The sequence below is a fragment of the Berghia stephanieae genome, chromosome 3, assembly GCF_034508935.2.
Source record: "Berghia stephanieae isolate SIO BIC M18660-M18661 chromosome 3, UCSD_Bste_1.3, whole genome shotgun sequence".
NCBI classification, from domain to species: Eukaryota; Metazoa; Mollusca; class Gastropoda; order Nudibranchia; family Aeolidiidae; genus Berghia; species Berghia stephanieae.
Window position 1 is genome coordinate 6,743,955 of NC_088362.1, and position 19,732 is coordinate 6,763,686.

General features: G+C 34.0%; 1 protein-coding gene across 1 annotated transcript in view; it reads left to right on the plus strand.

The window, feature by feature from the left end:
• Positions 1-19,219, plus strand: part of LOC144967076 (elongation factor 2-like) — a 21,715-nt gene extending 2,496 nt beyond the window's left edge. Inside the window, exons 3-15 of the mRNA XM_078903895.1 lie at positions 850-1,019; positions 1,718-1,926; positions 2,928-3,161; positions 4,567-4,819; positions 8,014-8,215; positions 9,336-9,474; positions 10,447-10,566; positions 11,350-11,454; positions 11,846-11,989; positions 13,134-13,334; positions 13,740-13,922; positions 16,519-16,651; positions 18,942-19,219. Of these exons, the coding sequence (XP_078760021.1) occupies positions 850-1,019; positions 1,718-1,926; positions 2,928-3,161; positions 4,567-4,819; positions 8,014-8,215; positions 9,336-9,474; positions 10,447-10,566; positions 11,350-11,454; positions 11,846-11,989; positions 13,134-13,334; positions 13,740-13,922; positions 16,519-16,651; positions 18,942-19,135 (2,287 nt within the window). The 3' untranslated portion in view covers positions 19,136-19,219. The remainder of the gene's footprint in view (positions 1-849; positions 1,020-1,717; positions 1,927-2,927; positions 3,162-4,566; positions 4,820-8,013; positions 8,216-9,335; positions 9,475-10,446; positions 10,567-11,349; positions 11,455-11,845; positions 11,990-13,133; positions 13,335-13,739; positions 13,923-16,518; positions 16,652-18,941) is intronic.
• The last annotated feature ends 513 nt before the right edge of the window (positions 19,220-19,732 follow it).

A 19,732-nucleotide genomic window follows, 5' to 3' on the forward strand; every position in this document is an offset into this window, starting at 1 on the left:
CCCCTGTACAAGATTATCATTTAAATTGTAGTGTTAATATAATTATAAAGGCATAAGATAGAAATAAATAAAACTAGGGGGAAACACCATGCATGGAGAAAAGAACAATTTATTGAAGGAAGAAGCCGTCACCGATCGGGTAGTTGTCTGTTAAACTCTCTCCTTACCGATCCTGTCCAGTAGTTTCCAAAAAAATGGCAGGCTTACTCTGCAGATAAATATTTATTTTTTAAACTCAAAAAATCTCTCTACAAAACAACTTTATGTTCTTATGAATTAAACAAAGATCATTCTTCAAAGTTTGTGATTAACATAATAAATTTGAATAAGAAAAAATGTATATTGTGTCGTAACAAATGTGACGATTTTGCTGTAGGTGGTAAGGAGAGGGTTAATATACGTAACGGAAAGCACTTTGCTACAGAATGTGCGTCCTATCCTTGGTGTATTGAGGAATTTGTGTCTACTGTTCATAATAATTTAACACGAGGGGAACCAAGATCAACCCCGACTCCACGGGTCTTATGGCTCTACAAACAAAATCATTTAAAAAAGGGACTTCCGATTTTCAATTGGCAAACTAAAATTCATTTAACCCTCTCCTTACCAACAATTGGAAAATCGCCACATTCGTTACGATGCACCTACAATTTCCTCATTCTGATTTCTCTTGTACATTACAAAATTTAAAGAAATGCTTTGATGACAGCCATAAATACTAAACATTATGTTGTGGACATCATTTTGCTGAACAACATTCTGTATAGAATGCACTTATTACTTTTTCTCATAATAATAACAAAACCAAGAGTCGAGTGGCGTCAATTCTATTCCTTCTATTTAATCCAGGGCCATCTCCTTGTACTACGATCTCCCTTCCCACCAAGAGGAGACATCCGAGGGCAGTGGATTCCTCATCAACTTGGTGGACAGCCCTGGCCACGTGGATTTCTCTCCTGAGGTGACAGCAGCCCTCAGGATTGTCGATGGCGCTATGGTTGTTGTTGACTGCGTAAGCGGTAAGTCAAATCATAAATTGATAACAATAATGTTATAATTAACCAGTTAACTGCCGTACTCTGGAAATACAGGTGTAAAATTTGGGCCAGAAAATCCATCCCTCAAATATCGATCGATTTAAAAGACCCTCATCTTCGAAGAAAAAAAAACCTCTCAAACAGCAACATTTAACATGTAGGACGAGACATGACGCCGGTTAGGCGATATTACAATTTTTTTCAGACAGAGACAACGCTGTTAATGGCTAGGAACTCATTTTACACCTGAGTACGGTGAAAGAATGTGAGTAAAGAGCCTTTTCCAAGGACTCAACTATGCGCCGAGCGAGGCTCGAACCCAGGACCTTCCGATCCGAAAGCGAGTGTCATGCTACAAGACCACAAAAGTTGTTGAATTTAACCAGAAATTGACTTTAAGAGTGTTGACTTTATTCGGATGCCATTGTATCTGAATGGGAACTAGATAGTCACACAATTTTCGTTCTAAAGGCAACATCAAAGAGTTGAGTGACGTCATTTTCATTCTTTCTGCCTTCCATAGATATTCATATTTATTTTATAACAGGCGTCATGTCCCGTCCTACATGTTAAATGTTGCTGTTGACCAGGGACCCCTTGTAAAGCGCTGTGAGCATATTTAGTGGATATTGCGCTATATAAAGCTCAATTTTTAAATTTATATATTTTTTTATCCAAAGGAGTGAGTGTTCAGACAGAGACTGTCTTGCGCCAAGCTCTCTCCGAGCGGATCAAACCCGTCCTGATGATGAACAAGCTCGATCGGTCCATTTTCGAGAAGAGGTTGTCATCGGAGGAAATCTACTGTAGTCTCCGTGATGTGGTGGAAAGTGTCAATGCTCTGATATGGACCTACGCTGAGGAAGACAGCCCGATGGGGAATGTGGCAGTAAGGACACTTTCCTTCTTCTCTCCCCCCCTCCCCCCCCCCCCCACCCTCAATTCCTTGCTACCCTTCGGTATGGACACGCTAGTCTTTCACAAAGTACTTTCTGCCCAGATCTAACAGATCCAGCGACCTAAACAATGCTATTTAATTTGGACATTAGGGTCAGACAAAAATGTCGAACTCCGTCCCTTTGCGTGTGAAGCGAACGCTCTACCATCTGGAATCATAGTTCCCCCCCCCCCCCCCAACCCATATCGGAATGAACTAGATTAAAAAGATTGAGTGCAACAAAAATTAACTATCCTCAATGAAAACATCCATTTTAACTCAAAATTTATAAGTTTAGTTTAACATTAAAATTTAAGAATCAGGTTTACCCCAGCATAAAATTATACTGTTTTTTAGATGGTTGGTTACAGATGATTGGTAGTGTCTGAAGTATTTTTTTTTTGAGGGGGGGGGGTGTATTTCGAATGTTGCTTCAGACTGAAAGACAGGAAAACTGCAGCTCCCGAATTACTACGGCAGCTGCATTGGCTGCCAGTGGAACAGCGGATTAATAAATATGTATAAATCTTCAGCTATCGTTTTCAAATGCTTGGAAGGCTCGTCACCAACATGTCTGTCACAGCGATCGCTTCGATCAACGAACGACCTCAAATTGAAAACACCCCGCTGTCGAGTGAAGGCTGGTGAACGCGCCTTTCAGCATTCAGGTCCAAGGTTGTGGAATTTGCTACCACTTGAGATACGTTCTTCGTCTTCACTCGAGGAATTCAAGAGTCGATTGAAGACATTCTTATTCCGACAGGCTTTCTTTTGATTATGTGTATAATTGGCGTTGTTCGTGTACTGTGTTAGGGCTTAATCTTTTTTATGCGCCCAGAGCCCTCCTGATGAAGGGATGTTTGGCGCACTATAAATCTATACCATTATTATTATTTATTATTAATTGAGTTTAACCTCGCTAATAATAATATTGATTGTGTTTAATTTCTTAGGTGGATCCCGCAAACGGAAGTGTTGCTTTCGGATCAGGTCTGCACGGTTGGGGGTTCAATCTTCGCCAATTTGCTCAACTTTACTCAACTAAATTTGGAGTGAAAGTGGAGAAAATGGTGAAGAAGTTGTGGGGTGAAAACTTCTACAATCCGGCGACGAAGCAATGGTCCAAAGTCCAAAATGAAGGCAGCGTGAGAGGGTTCAATCAGTTTGTCATGGACCCTCTTATGAAGGTAATATACTGTATTTAGAAGACTACAGGGGAAAAACGATCAAAGTCACATTTTTCAGCTTTTGAGAAAATCAAAATTAAAGTTTGTAGTAGTAGTAGTAGTAGTAGTAGTAGTAGTAGTAGTAGTAGTAGTAGTAGAAGTAGAAGTAGTAGTAGTAGTGGTAGTAGTAGTGGTAGTAATAGTGGTAGTAGTAGTAGTAGTAGTAGTAGTAGTAGTAGTAGTAGTAGTAGTCGTAGTGGTAGTAGTAGTGGTAGTAGTAGTAGTAGTAGTAGTAGTAGTAGTAGTAGTAGTAGTAGTAGTAGTAATAGTAGTAGTAGTCGTAGTAGTAGTAGTAGTAGTAGTGGTAGTAGTAGTAGTATAGTAGTCGTAGTAGTAGTAGTAGTAGTAGTAGTAGTAGTGGTAGTAGTATAGTAGTAGTAGTAGTAGTAGTAGTAGTAGTAGTAGTAGTAGTATAGTAGTAGTAGTAGTAATAGTAGTAGTAGTCGTAGTAGTAGTAGTAGTGGTAGTAGTAGTAGTAGTAGTAATAGTAGTAGTAGTAGTAGTAGTAGTAGTAGTTAGTATAGTAGTAGGTAGTATCGTAGTTAGTAGTAGTTAGTAGTAGTAGTAGTAGTAGTAGTATAGTAGTAGTAGTAGTAGTAGTATAGTAGTAGTAGTCGTAGTAGTAGTAGTAGTAGTAGTGGTAGTAGTAGTAGTAGTAGTATAGTAGTAGTACTAGTAGAGTAGTAGTAGTAGTAGTAGTGGTAGTAGAAGTAGTAGTAGTAGTGTAGTAGTAGTAGTAGTAGTAGTAGTAGTAGTAGTAGTAGTGTAGTGTAGTAGTAGTATAGTAGTGGTAGTAGTAGTAGTAGTATAGTAGTAGTATAGTAGTAGTAGTAGAGTAGTTAGTATACCCATTGAAAACGCCACATGATAATATGAATTGAACTGAATGTGAATTACTAAACGTATATATTTTGACCACAAGTCAGATGCATATTAAAAACAAGCTCTTGGTTGAGTTTAATACCAAAGTATTGTGACATTAGAACAGTAAGCGTCTTTCGGACTTTGATCGATTTTCTCCTGTGGCCTTCGTATGTTTGTTGCTTTTGTTTTTTGTTTTTGTTTTTTTTTTTTTCTTTTTTTTTTTGGGGGGGGGGGGGAATGTTGTTGTTTCGTTTGTTTGTCAGTTTGTTGTTTTTTAATAGAACAGAATATATATAATATGTATACTCGAAATCTGAAGTGGAAACCGTTAAATTTACTGTTTTAAAAAAACAACAACAAACAAATAATAGGAATAAAATCCAATCAAAATATGGTTCCCATTGTTTGTTTTTTCAATGGTTCATGGATTTTTTTAATGAAAAAGAAAATCGTATTTTTCTTAAGCAAACATAACAATTTGCTTTATTTCTAAAAATTTAAGGTTTTGATTTCTGCAAATAACGGAGAAAAAGACACGGTGGTCGCATCATTGTCCAAACTGGGTTTACACCTGAGTGCTGCCGATCTTGAGTTGAATGGAAAAGAGTTCATGCGAGTAGCCATGAAGACGTGGCTCCCTGCGGCAGACGCCATGCTAGACATGATCGTCACTCACTTGCCCTCTCCTATGACAGCTCAGGCTTACCGTACGGAAATCCTTTATGAAGGACCCATGGACGACGAGGCAGCAGTGGGTAAGGGGTTCTATGTCAATTTATGATCTCTATGGTTAAAACTATCTATATTACCTTATATAATATATTCGTGTATTTTCAATAATGCATGAATTATTTTTGAATGAATTTGTTTATAATCATTTATATCGCTGCTATCATATTCCTCATTTCTTATCACCGTTATTGTATTAGGTATCATTATTATTATTATTATTATTATTATTATTATTATTATTATTATTATTATTATTATTATTATTATTATTATTACTTCATTATCATTATTATTATTATTATTATTATTATTATTATTATTATTATTATTATTATTATTATTATTATTATTATTATTATTATTATTATTATTATTATATCATCTATCATTATTATTATTATTATTATTATTATTATTATTATTATTATTATTATTATATTATTATTATTATTATTATTATTATTATTATTATTATTATTATTATTATCATATCATTATCATCATCATTATATTATTATTATTATTATTATTATTATTATTATTATTATTATTATTATTATTATTATTATTATTATATATTTATTAATTATCATATATCTTCAATATTATTAATTTATTAATTATTATCATATACAAATTATTTATTAAAATTATAATTAATTATTATTATATAATATTATATATTAATATAATATTATAATTATCATAATATACATAATAATAATATATAATTATTATATTAATTATTATTATATATTATATAATATATAATATATAATTAATAATATATAAAATTATATATATTATATATAATATAATAATAATATAATAATATATATAATATAATTATATATAATATAATAATATATAATTAATTAATTATATAATAATTTATTAATATTAATAATATTATTATATATAATATAATATTATAAATATATAATAATAATAATATTAATATTATTAATAATATTATTAATTATATTATAATATTAATATATTATTAATATATATAATTATATAATTAATAATCATACATATCATAATATATTATATAATATAATATTAATAATATTATATATATATATATTAATATATTATTATTATTAATTATAATAATAATAATTATATTATATATCATATATTTAATATATAATTATATTATTAATATAATATATAATATATTATATATTATTATTATTAATATTATTAATATCATACATCATTATATATATATAATTATAATATATAATAATATATATATATTATATTATATTAATATATAATTATAATATATTATTAATTATATATAATATATTTTATATATATTAATATTATATATATATATATATATCATAATATTAATTATTATTATTATAATATTATTATTATATTATTATATTATATATTATTATTATTAATCAATCATCATACATATCATATCATTATTATTATTATTTATGATATATGATGATGAATATATTATTATGATCTAATTAATTATTATTACATCATCACATCATTATCATTATTAATATTATAATTATTATTATTATATATAGTTAATTATATTATGTATTTCATTATTATATTATTATTATTATTATTATTATCTGTTCTATCTTGTCTCTTATATTATTTTTATTATATTTTTTTATTATTAATTCATATATTATCGTTATTAGGCTTATGATTATTATTAAATGTACTTATTATCAAGGCCATTCAGTATCCATTATATTATCATTCGCATTATTATTATTAAAATATTATATGATTATATATTATGATAAATTATTTTATCATCATCAATATCATAATTATCATATTATTATTAAATTTATTTGATTATTAGCATTTAATTATTATGTAGTAGCGAATAAGCATTTTCCGTATTACTTTTTCTTCATTTTATTTTTTAAATTAGAGCATCCCTATCAATGCAATTATTACTTATAATAATTATTATTATGATTGATAATATTTAAAAATTCGCAGATTTTAGTGGTATTATTATTATTATTATTATTATTATTATCATCATCATCATTATCATTATTATTATATTATTATTATTATTATTATTATTATTATTATTATTATTATTATTATTATTATTAATCATCATCATTATCATCATTATTATTATTACATATTATTATTATTATTATTATTATTATTATTATTATTATTATTATTATTATTATTATTATTATCATCATCATCATTATCATTATTATTATTATTATTATTATTATTATTATTATTATTATTATTATTATTATTATTATTATTATTATTATTATTATTATTATTATTATCATCATTATCATTATTATTATTATTATTATTATTATTATTATTATTATTATTATTATTATTATTATCATCATCATCATTATCATTATTATTATTATTATTATTATTATTATTATTATTATTATTATTATTATTATTATTATTATTATTATTATTATTATCATCATTATCATTATCATTATTATTATTATTATTATTATTTATTATTATTTTTATTATTATTATTATTATTATTATTATTATTAATCATCATCATCATCATCAATGATTAGCTTAACTTGTTAAATAAAACATTTTAAAATGTTGATATGAACAAAGATTAAGTAAAAGACAGGCTTTATAAAAAGATAATAATGATAATAATAATAATAATAATAATAATAATAATAATAATAATGATAATGATAATGATGATAATAATGATAATAATGATAATAATGATAATAATGATAATAATGATAATGATAATGATAATGATAATGATAATGATGATGATAATGATGATGATAATGATGATGATGATGATGATGATGATGATGAATGATGATAATAGATATGAATAATATATGATAATAATAATAATAATAATAATAATAATAATAATAATAATAATAATAATAATAATAATAATAATAATAATAATAATGATAATAATGATATAATGATAATGATGATAGATGATGATGATGATGATGATGATGATGAGATGATGGAGAGAGATGACGATGACGATGACGATGACGATGATGATGACGATGATGATGAAGACGATGACGGTGATGATAGGGTCTAAGTAAATTATGTATTTCCATTTTAACTTTCATAATAATAAAATAATTATTTATTGTTTTTTGGGTTTTATATTTATTGTGTTTTATTGTTTGTTTTTTTAATTCAGCAATGAAATCGTGTGACCCTAACGGCCCTCTGATGATGTACGTTTCCAAGATGGTACCGTCTTTGGAAAAGGGCCATTTCTACGCTGTGGGGCGCATATTCTCCGGCACCGTTTCCTCTGGTCAAAAAGTGAGAATCATGGGCCCTGATTATGACCCAGCGGCCTTGAAGAAAAAAGATCTGTACATCCAGCAAATATCAAGGTAGGTCCTAAATTAAATACTGTTCAATTGAATTGTTGATATTTAAGCGAGATTCTGAAATTATAATATGTAGTAGGCAGGAACTAAGCATTTTCCGTACTTCCTCTTTTTCTTTCATTTTCCATTTTTTAAATTAGAGAGCTCCCTTCAATCGCAATATATACGTATAATAATAATTTAGTGGACTGAAAATTTTAAAAAGAGGTGGCGCAGATTGTTCAGGTGGTAGAGCACTCACTTCTTCACACGCAAAGAGGCCTTAAATCGATTCTGGATGAAGTCGAAATTTTTTTCCCTTCTGATCCCCCCCCCCCCCCCTCACCTCTCCACCCAGCAGTCATGGGTTGGTTGGGTCTGTTAGTTATGACGGAAAGTACAGTTCTTTGCACTTACTAGACTAGCATCCTATCCAAGGGTAACAAGCAATTGCTATCGTCCATTTCACACTGTATAATAATAATCTCCGGCGAGCCTAATGGCTTTGAAGGACTACAAGAACAGGAAGACAAGAAAAGTGTTGTTCTTATATTGTGCGCCTATGTGGTCGAGTGGTATGACACTCGCTTTCGGATCGGAAGGTCCTGGGTTCGAGCCTCGCGCTCGGCGCATAGTTGAGTCTTTGGAAAAGGCCCTTTCCTCACAGTCTCTCATCGTACTCATGTGTAAAATGAGTACCTGGCCGTTAACAGCGTTGTCTTTGTCTGAAAAATTGTAATATCGCCTAACAGGCGTCATGTCCCGTCCTACATGTTAAATGTTGCTGTTGACCAGGGACCCGTTGTAAAGCACTTTGAGCACATATTGCTCTATATAAAGCTCAATTATTTAAATTTTTTATTTATTTTCTGTTAAACCAACTATAGACCAAACATGCTGTATAGATAGTATGCGCTTGGCTAAGAAGCTCATAACATTGCCATCCGGAAGTATAACGGACCAACACACAAAACTGTGTGTATCCATGAACGTTTATAGTCAGGCTAATACAGTTCAGTGAGCATTACTCATAAACGCGGATGGCAAAAAACAATAACAAAGACCCGAGTGACGTCATCTTCGAACTATCTATAGACATGTTGCTAATTTCTCGTCTTTTATTTATTTAATTTATTAATTTTAGTGCAAAACTGGTGATGGCAAGTCAAACCATGTCGGTGCATGGTGCTCAATGTGGCAACATTGTTGGGTTGACTCGGGTGGACAAATTCCTTCTCAAGACAGGGACAATTTCCACGTATGAACACGCTCATAACCTCAAGGTTTGTATATAGTATAAATAAATGTATATCCCACATCAACATTTTGAACCAACGCGTATGGGTATCTGGGGGAGGCTTCCGAAAGCTCCTACATCCTCAGTATTCTTGTTCTAGTAGGGGGTTTTGGGAGGGGGGGGGGAACTTTTTTTTATAATGTTCTAGTAGGGGGTTTGGTTTGGGAGAGGGGTGGGGGGGGGGACTTTTTTTCTTTTATAAAGTTTCCTCCCTCCAAAACCCCCTACTAGAACATTATTTAAAAAAAAAACAAGAACACTGGGGATGTAGGAACTTTCGGAAGGCCTCCCGTATCTGATATAAGCTATAATATTATGTCGGGATGAAACTGATGTCATCATGGAGGGTATTTATTTTAATACTAATTTTATAAATTTAGTTGAAAATTCAATTTGTTTACCCGTGTTAGACTATTGGTCACATTTTTGTCACCTGCCTCTTAGATAGGGAGGTGCAATAAGCTATAATATGAATTGGTTTATCTTAACATAAGGTATTGATTACATGTATACATATTTGTGTCAGTCGGAAGGTGAAAATTTTGGATTTGCATCTTTTGCATTTTCTGAAAGAAAATGCTCCCCATAGCATTTAAAACTTTATTCGAAGTAAATGTGGTGATTTTTCATGAAGTTATGGTCAAGTATGGGAAAGGTATCCAGCAACTTTTCTCAAATTTCATACTTTTTCAACTTGACTAGCTGTAAAAAATATTTATAAGTAAAATTAAGCTTTGATATTTCCCGAAGATGTACAAAAAGGGTTGATTTAATCATTTATGACAAGATCTCATTTTTGATCAAAATTGACCTAACTAAACTTGGCAATATCTCAGTTCAAACCTTTTCACCATCCGACTGATTATGTCATTCACAACATTTAGTATCGTCTTAGATTACATCAGTCTGCATCGTCTCACTATTTAACTCTATTTCCTTTTCTTATTGTACTCAATAGGTTCTGAAGTTTTCGGTGAGTCCAGTGATGCGAGTAGCCGTGGATGTTGTCAACGCATCGGATTTACCCAAACTCGTGGAGGGAATGAGGCGTCTCGCCAAATCCGATCCTTTAGTGCAGGTAGGAATAAGTCCATAATTTCAGATCCCAATTTTACCAAAGCTGTTTTATATTACGCCCATTATGGTAAAACAATCGGATCAACCATTTTCTCAGCTCAAATCGGCTTTAGATGAATATACACGGTGATATTTCAAAAGAGGATATACTCTTAACATAATTTTTAAAAAAAAACAACAAAAAAAAGGAAAACACAAAACAAATCCATTTGAAATCAAAGAATAGTGTTGTGATTCGTCTAAACTTAAATCTTTGTAAAGCCTCAACCTCAGAGATAAGTTGGCCGTGAGTGGAAATTATCTCTTTTTTTTTTTTTTTTTTTTGCATTGCACTTTAATTTTCAATGAATCAGTGACTGCTTATATTTTGTTGATGTTGTTAAAAACAAATTGAATAAAAACTAAAATCCTAGACCTGTTTGTTTTATTTTTATTTTATTCATTTTATTAATCAGCCATTCAATGAATTAAGTTCTTAAGGTTTCCTCTAGCCCCTCAAAAAAAAAAAAGAAAGAAAAGAAAATCAACACTTTCGCAACAAAAGGTCACAAATGTGGCAGTTTCGGTTTCAGCGTGCTTCTTTCACGCCTACCTTATTTGCATAAGCACTGAAGGACGGCTAGACACTTTTTAAGAATATGATCTGAAGGACGAATAGACACTCCGAATAATAAATCAGATAAATGTTTTGTAAACAATATTAGATGAATATATAACCGCCCATGATACGATGGTGCTTCGTATATTTAGTCAATTTTACGTGAAATCTGTCCTCTCTTTTCAGTGTCTGTATGAAGAAGGACAGAAGATTGTCGCTGGAGCTGGGGAGCTGCATCTCGACATCTGCCTCAAGGACTTGGAAGAAATGTTTGCCTGCGTCCCCATTGTGGTAGGTTTCATATGATGACTTACTCCAATTCCCTTCTCCTCTCCCTAATACGCTTCAACAGTCGTCACGTCACTTCCCTTGTAATGACGCATGGTAACTTAGTAACTGGCTCTAAACTATCGGAACAATGGCGGACGCCCTTATGAAATATTTCTCCGACGAGCATAAAAGTAAAAGCGTATCCAAAGGGGAAAAAAACATTATAAATCTGATCATGTTTTAACTTTTATACATTCTGATCACAAGACATGAAAAGTTCTAGCCAGCATGAAGAATAAAAAGTACCGATTTTCTTTGTTTAGAACCAAGATGGCCGCCGTTGCTGGGCGACGTTACATCAGACTATTGAATCCAAAGCAAAGGTACAATTAATTTATTTTTTATTCTTCAGAAATCAGAGCCTGTTGTCAAGTACTGTGAAACTGTCACGGCAAAGTCAGACAGAGTAAGCCTCGCAAAATCGCCCAACAAATTGAACCGGCTCTTTATGACAGCCTCGCCTTTATCTGATGAGTTGTGCATGGAAATTGAACAGGTATGACTATTATCAAATTATTTATCAAATGAACATAATGTTGCTACTGGTTCTTGGTTGTATATTTTTACATTTTTGTGCATTTACATATATTATATATGTATACATTGTCGCCATAGATTCTCAACTTTGTGGTTATACATTTTCATGCATGCCACGTCTGTAAACGAATTTCCATTTTTTTTGGATGAATAAAGTGTATTATTATTATTATTATTATTATTATTATTATTATTATTATTATTATTATTATTATTATTATTATTATTAGCTGCAATTGTGTAGCTGTACTCTGCAATAGACTAGTGTCCTATCCAAAGGATAGCAAATAATTGCTATTGTCAGTTTACGCTATAGGAACCTGGAATAAACTACGTCTCCCTGAGCCTCATGACTCTGATGGACTACTCTTTTTTTCTGAATTGTCTGATGGATGTAATTATTGATGCTATGCGTTTAGATAAAATAATAGTAGTAGTGGCGTACGGCTACACCTCCAAATTTATTTCGTCAACCCAGCTTCTAAAGTCTTCCTTCGCCCTAAGGATGGTTTCGTAGCCACCTTCAAGTTTAGTGACTGGACAGTGGAGGACTGGACAGTGGAGGACGATGTGATCGCTGGTCTCTGGGGCTGCCTGACATTTCTGGCAGGTATCACTGTTTCGAAATTTCCATCTGCACATATTTGATGCAGTTCTGCCATGTCCAGTTAAGAGACGGTTTGAGGAAATCCAGTATTTCCTGGCGTTATTGATAACGGTGTAGATAAAATACTCATAACAACTGAGTTACGTCATCTTCATTCCTTCTATATAGAGGGTGTCATAATAAATTAAACTGACTTAGAGTAAATGTATGTGAAAAGAACAGTAACAAATGAATTTTGTTCTTTCGTTAAGACGATGAAAAAGTGAAAAACTAAGCAAGTTCGGGGGGCCTTCCGAAAGCTCCTACATCCCCCAGTATTCTTGTTTTTTATAATGTTCCAGTAGGGGGTTTGGGAGGAGGGAGACTTTTTTGTTTAAGTTTCCCCCCTCCCAAACCCCCAACAAGAACAAGAATACTGGGGGTGTAGGAGCTTTCGGAAGGCCTCCCAATTTCCTCTGTTTTCATTTGAATATACCATGTTTTAAATGTTTTCCAGGGAGCTTTAAGCCAAGACATTAAAGAGAGAGCAAGATACCTGTCTGAAAACCACGATTTCGAAATAAGCGAGGCTCGCAAAATTTGGAGTTTTGGGCCGCAAGGCAGTGGACCCAACATGTTAGTTGACATCTCCAAGGGGATTAATCTGACCGACATCAAAGACATGGTGTGTGCCGGATTCCAATGGTGTACTGAGGAGGTGAGTCAAAACATACACATCAAAATGCCATGTGTAGGCAATGGCAACGATGAGTCATAAATAAATAAAATAAAAACTTGAGCTTTATATAGCGCAATATCCACTAAATGTGCTCAAAAGCAACATTTAGCACGTAGGGCGGGACATGACGCCTGTTAGGCGATATTACAATTTTTCGGACAAGGACAACGCTGTTAACGGCCAGGTACTCATTTTACACCTGAGTACGGTGAGAGAATGTGAGTAAAGAGCCTATTCCAAGGACTCAACTATGTGCCGAGCGAGGCTCGAACCCAGGACCTTCCGATCCGAAAGCGAGTGTCATACCACTAGACGACATAGCCGCACAATGACCACATAGCCGCACAATGCCATCAAATGTGTTATTATCTATTGTTCCAACAGGGTGTGTTGTGTGAGGAGTCGATGCGAGGGGTGAGATTCAATTTGACCGATGCCATGGTCCACTCTGATCCTGCACACAGAGGCGGAGGCCAGTTCCTGCCCACAACCCGACGAGTAATGTACGCCTCCAGTTTGACGGCCAGTCCTGCTCTTGTGGAACCCATCTTTTTGGTTGAAACACAGGTAATTTATAAATAGTCTCTAGAAATAAATAATAATGTGAAATTGAATGTAAGCTTCAATTTAATTACAAAAACCAAAAGACGTCTAACTTCTACGTCATGGCATAAGACCGAAGGGCTAGAGCTCAGGTGGTCGCTGGTTCGGATAAGTAAGTAGGTAAGTAATTACAAAAACACATCAAATGAACGTTTCGGGTTTCCCCTTTATCAACAAAACAGGATGAATGAAACACCACAGATGATTGAGATAATGTTTTGTCTATTCATCTAACTATGCCACTACCATATTATCTCATTCATCTGTGGTGTTTCATTCATCCTGTTTTGTTGATAAAGGGGAAACCCGAAACGTTCATTTGATCTGTTTTTGTAATTAAATTGAAGCTTACATTCAATTTCACAATATTATTTATTTATTCGAGCTTCGAGCAGCAACATTTACATTAAATAGTCTCTAGAACTTTTTAATCTGTCGAAAGGCTCGATAAAATGCAATTGAAGATTATAAATGAAGCGCCAGTAGGAGAAACAGCGGGTGGTGGTTGAAGTTTTGAGTTTCCCTTTACCAAAATATAGACAGTTTTACATTGACCGCATCGTTAACATATAGCTTGACATTCGAACCCTCTATGACTGGCAGTTTGACGTCATTTTTTAAGTTTGTGTAGCGTCTAGTGAGTTGTCGTTAGTAGAGCTCATGGAAACAATTTATTTCATTGGTTGGACTATTGAATACAACTCACGATTTTTTTTTCTTTAGTTGCAAAAGACTGCCATTTTGACGTCATTTTTTGGTCAGGGTCAGGCCATAACTACGATGGGATAAAGTACTGAAAGGATAGAAGTTTTCTCGTTTCATATATTGCTGCTCCCTTTATTTCACTTTAATCATAAAAGACTCTTGTTAATCTATTCATTTTATAATGGACAGGGGCAGTAGGACATATTGCCTATATTGACAAATAGTTATGCCAGTAAAAGCAATGCACATATTGAATTGTCCTCCGTACTAAAGTCACAACAAGATCTTGACAGCCTCAAAACTCTGTCTGGCCCAGGACCGTGACCAATGGAAACAATTAACAACATGGATGGAGGGAGTAGTGCCGCGCTGAGGACCGGACCGAGGACCGGTCCCACGGTCTTTTAGCTGTGAACCGTGGTCCAGTCCCAAAGAGGAAGACCGCCGGCGGTCCTCACTTCTTATCACCTTTCAACGGTCTCGCGCCATACTACTTCCCCAGCGATTCGTTGCCTCGGTCCTTTGCCTATCTTCCACCAATCACCACCCATCCCACTTAATTAATCGCACCCACCCCCCTTTGCCATACACTAAACGACACAGACGACCATAGAGGCAGACGACCACCTCCCTCCACTCCGCAAACCGCCCTTTCGTGTGTGAGATGGGGGGAACAGGAGGCGCACGCCTTGGACGATTCCATTATACGGGGTAAATTTCAAAATTTACTACACCATAATGATCGCAATGACAATGATCTATGATGAAGGCATGACCCCTCTTCTCTAATGGGTTATTGTTTGAAATGTATGTGACTACTAAAGATGTGTGTGTGTGTGTGTGTGTGTGTGTGTGTGTGTGTGTCGAACCTAGCAAGTTGCAAGTCTGAATTTTTGTTTTCTTTTGTCCATCTCTTGTCGCCACTCCTTTCTATCGCATTGTTGTCATTTAAAATAATACAATAATATTAAAATTTCGTTTGGTGTTTTCACTAATCAAGTAATATGAGTTTCATTAGTTTCTTCCGTCCAAAAAAACCAGTTATAACGTCTGTATTTTTAAAAGGTCCAATAGAATATTTGGGGACCCCGATAGCTCAGTTGATAGAGCACTCTCTTTATACGCAAAGGGCCAGAGATCGATCCCGGTGCAGTCGATTTTTTTCTGAATCCCTGTCTACTCAGCAATGAATGGGTAGCTGAGTTTGTTAGATCTGGCGAAAAGTCACCATCGACCCCTCTTATCACCTCATCCACCCCCTCTTATTATAACTTCACGTCTCTCTCTCTTACTCTTCAATGCTCGCTGCCCTCTAATGTGTGTGGGGGGGGGGGGGGGGGGGGGGGGGGTAGGAGTTGCGTGTGTGTATCAACGCCACGAACAACTCGATCAACGCCTTGGGCGATGCCATTATCTCCGTTAATGGGGATAAATTTCAAATTTTATTAAATTATCGAAGTAACAATGAAGTACGGTGAGCAAATAAAGAAGGCATCACCCCTCTTCTCTAATTAGGTTACAATTTGAAATGAGTGTGACTACTCCGTGTGTTTTACTCCTGTAGGCCACGGTTTTCATCGTGTAGCGGTCTTTAACGGTTCAAGAATGAACGGACCGGTCCTTGCGGTCTTCATTTCCCAAGGACCGTAGGACCGTGGTCCTTAAGCTTGCCAAGGACCGCCCCGCACTAGGAGGGAGCAGCTATACTCATCGACCATGAATGAATCACACAATTCTCAGCAAGCGTCATTCGGACTGCGAAGCTTACTACTTCTATTAGTATATAATATGTATTATTTCAGAATTTTTATTTTCATAACAAATCACCATTTTTTAAATATTTTTTCGTTCCCAGTGCCCAACCTCAGTGCTTGGCAGTGTAATGAACGTTCTATCCCGACGGCGAGGTGTGGTTAAAGAACAAACACACAGCACCAGTGGCCCAATGATCACGGTGAAGGCACACATGCCTGTCATGGAAGCTTTCGGTAAGGACCAACACAGTCATGCTTCAGTTAATGACTGTAAATAGTTTTTGTTTGTTTGTTTTTATGGGTTTTACGGCGCTTGCAACACATAAAGGTCATATCAGCGCCAGTAAAAAGGAAGAAAATGGGATAGTAAAAAGTTCTAGAATTACAATTGAAGCGCACAAGAAAAGGTAAGACAAAGGGGAATTGGTTCAAATGGGAAACAGATGTAGATTTCAAGAGCAGACTATCAAAGTACTTAGTTTGACATCACCTGTAAGTTTCACCCAGACACTAGCACAAGATCTCACTAAGAGGGATACACTCCAATGTTTACAAATCATATGTTGAAAATAAAAAAAAATAATACATAACACAGAGATGATTTACAAGGAAAAAAATATCATCTCCCTAAACTATAACTATACATTCGACTGTTTCCCTCCCAGCGAAGGACTCTGGCCAGGGTCAGGACAAAACCAAGTAATCTCATTTCAAGACAAAGACAGAAATCAATTGAAAAACAGGTACAGGGGGATAGAAGACACAGTAAGTACCTCCCTGCCCACTATGGGAGGTCGGAACCCCACCCAGTCTGTAAAAATCACTGAAATGCTAATTATAAAAGCTTTAAAAAAAAAAAGAGCATGGAACGTTTCGGGCTCAAAACCTTCTTCCAACTGAATGTTTTATTTTCAAGCGAATGTTTCATTTTAGCAGTCAGAAGCATCTCGCATCAACGGTTAATGATCTTAACCCTCTCCTTACCACCTGCATCATAAACACAATATACATTTTTCTTCTTCAGATTTATTTTGTACATATACAAACTTTGAAGAATGATCTTTGTTTTATTAATAAGAACATAAAGTTGTTTTGTACAGAGCTTGTTTGAGTTTTAAAAAATCAAGTTTTCTGCTGGATAAGCCTGCCATTGTTGGGAAAATACTGAAAATGATCGGTAAGGAGAGAGTTAACTTCAGACGAATCGGTTGTATTTACTTTTTTTCTATTGGCCAATAATACTTATCTAAAAGTGTGACCTTTGACATTCCTATGAACTCCTTGAGTGACATTGGATCTTCACATATTATCTCCCCTTCCCTGATCTGCCCTTTGCATTGATAAAGGGATGATTTCAATCCATTCATACCGCAAGACATTGTAGCCATGGGTGAAAGTTCGCCGGAAAAATCCGGCATGGCCGGATTTTTATTTTTGAAAAAGAGGTCTCGCCGTTTTTTTGTTTTTTTTGTTGTTTTTTTTTTTTGTCTGGCCGGAATTCGAAAATGAAAAAAATCGGCATTTATATAATTAACCGCACTTCTGTTTTTTCCTCTTATTGGTAGTTGCAGGATTTTTTTTCTGAGCACCTGCCTTTGCAGGATTAATATCATTGAGTAACTTTCACCCATGATTGTAGCCTTGCCCTAGCTGTATGTACAACTTACCTTTCTGAAACCAAATTAAGAATTTAAAAAAAAATGTCTTTTCCCCCACGACATCATAAGATATGGTCGCGTAGGCATTCCACGAAGGAATATAGATAACTCATCAAACAAGATGTCTGATGTCAACAGGAATCACCCATGTTGTCCAGGTGAGCAAACTGGGGGTTAATAATCTTGCTCAAGGAATAAAACGAAAGTGCCTGAAGCGGGGCTCGAACCCGGGTCCTTCGGGTCACAGTGCAATGCCTTAACCACTCGGCCACTCCGCCCCCAAGTTAAGAATTAGGCAACCAAAAAAAAACAAACAAAAAAACACATTAATTGTGTATGAATAATAGGATAGCAATTTGTTATAATATCGTTAAATGGGCCCCCTCTTTTTTTCTTCTTTTCAGAACATAGAATAGTAATGGGATTTTGTTGTAATTGAAACTACATAGTTCAAATCAGAGGCATGAGCCTGTATATGTGTATATAGGCCATTATCAGCTTGAGATGTTAATGGTATAGGCCCATCTAAAACATACCTAAGCGTATCATTTTCAATCATTCAAATAAGATGTAAAAGATTTAATTTTCAAGAAATGAATTTCTGTTGAAATATTATGTCTTTATTGTTTTTTGTTTTTGTTTGTTGTTGTTGGCTGAAGAAGGTTTTTTATCCCGAAACGTTCCGTGTTTGGTATTTTGTTCTTTTTTAAAGCTGTTATAGTCATTTTTGTTTATTACTATTTACAGCCCACAGCTTCTAGCAGCTTGGTATCACTTTGAAATATACGACAGGTGAATTTTTATTCTTATGATTTAAAGTTAAACGTTTATTTATTTATTTATTTATTTATTCTTCCTCCTGTCAGGATTCACGGAAGAACTGCGGTCCCAAACCAGTGGCCAGGCCTTCCCACAATGCATCTTCGACCACTGGCAGATGTTGCCTGGTGACCCCTTAATGGAGGACAGTCTGGCAGGCTCTGTCGTCTGGCAAATTCGCCAAAAGAAAGGCTTATCACCCAAAGTACCTCCCTTGGAAAACTTTTTAGACAGATTGTAGATGTAGGCAAGAAAACGAGGAAACTGTTGTTTACAAAATAAATCTAACTCACTCAACCCTAGAGATTTTTGCTACTTTTCAAAATTGGAAAAATAAATGTATTAAAAATGAGCAGGCACATAGTTTTATTCAACTACCACTCACTATAAACTAAAAAAAAAAAAAACCATTAGCTTTGATATTACGCCTATAATTTGTCACAGTAAGATTTAATAAATAGGCATGGGGTAAAAGTAGGACCGGGTAAAACTACGGATATAGTCGGTGTTAGGGTTGAGGTAACTAAGTCATTCTGATGTTCTGAACAAATTTTATTGAAATAAAGAAACAATGCACAAGACAAGAACGATAACACTACACACTACACACTCAACGTGTGTAGTTTTTTGTATATTTGTATTTTGCAATCCTGAAAAATGAAGAAAATACTGAATTATTTTGATAATGAAAGAAATTAAATCTAAAACAAGAGAAAATAAATTTGACATTTATGAAATTGTAAAATGATTTGTTTTGGTTTGTCTTTTGATGACGCCTTTAGATACCTTAACCTTTTCCAAATTAGTAATCGGACATCAGATGACTACAACTATTAGT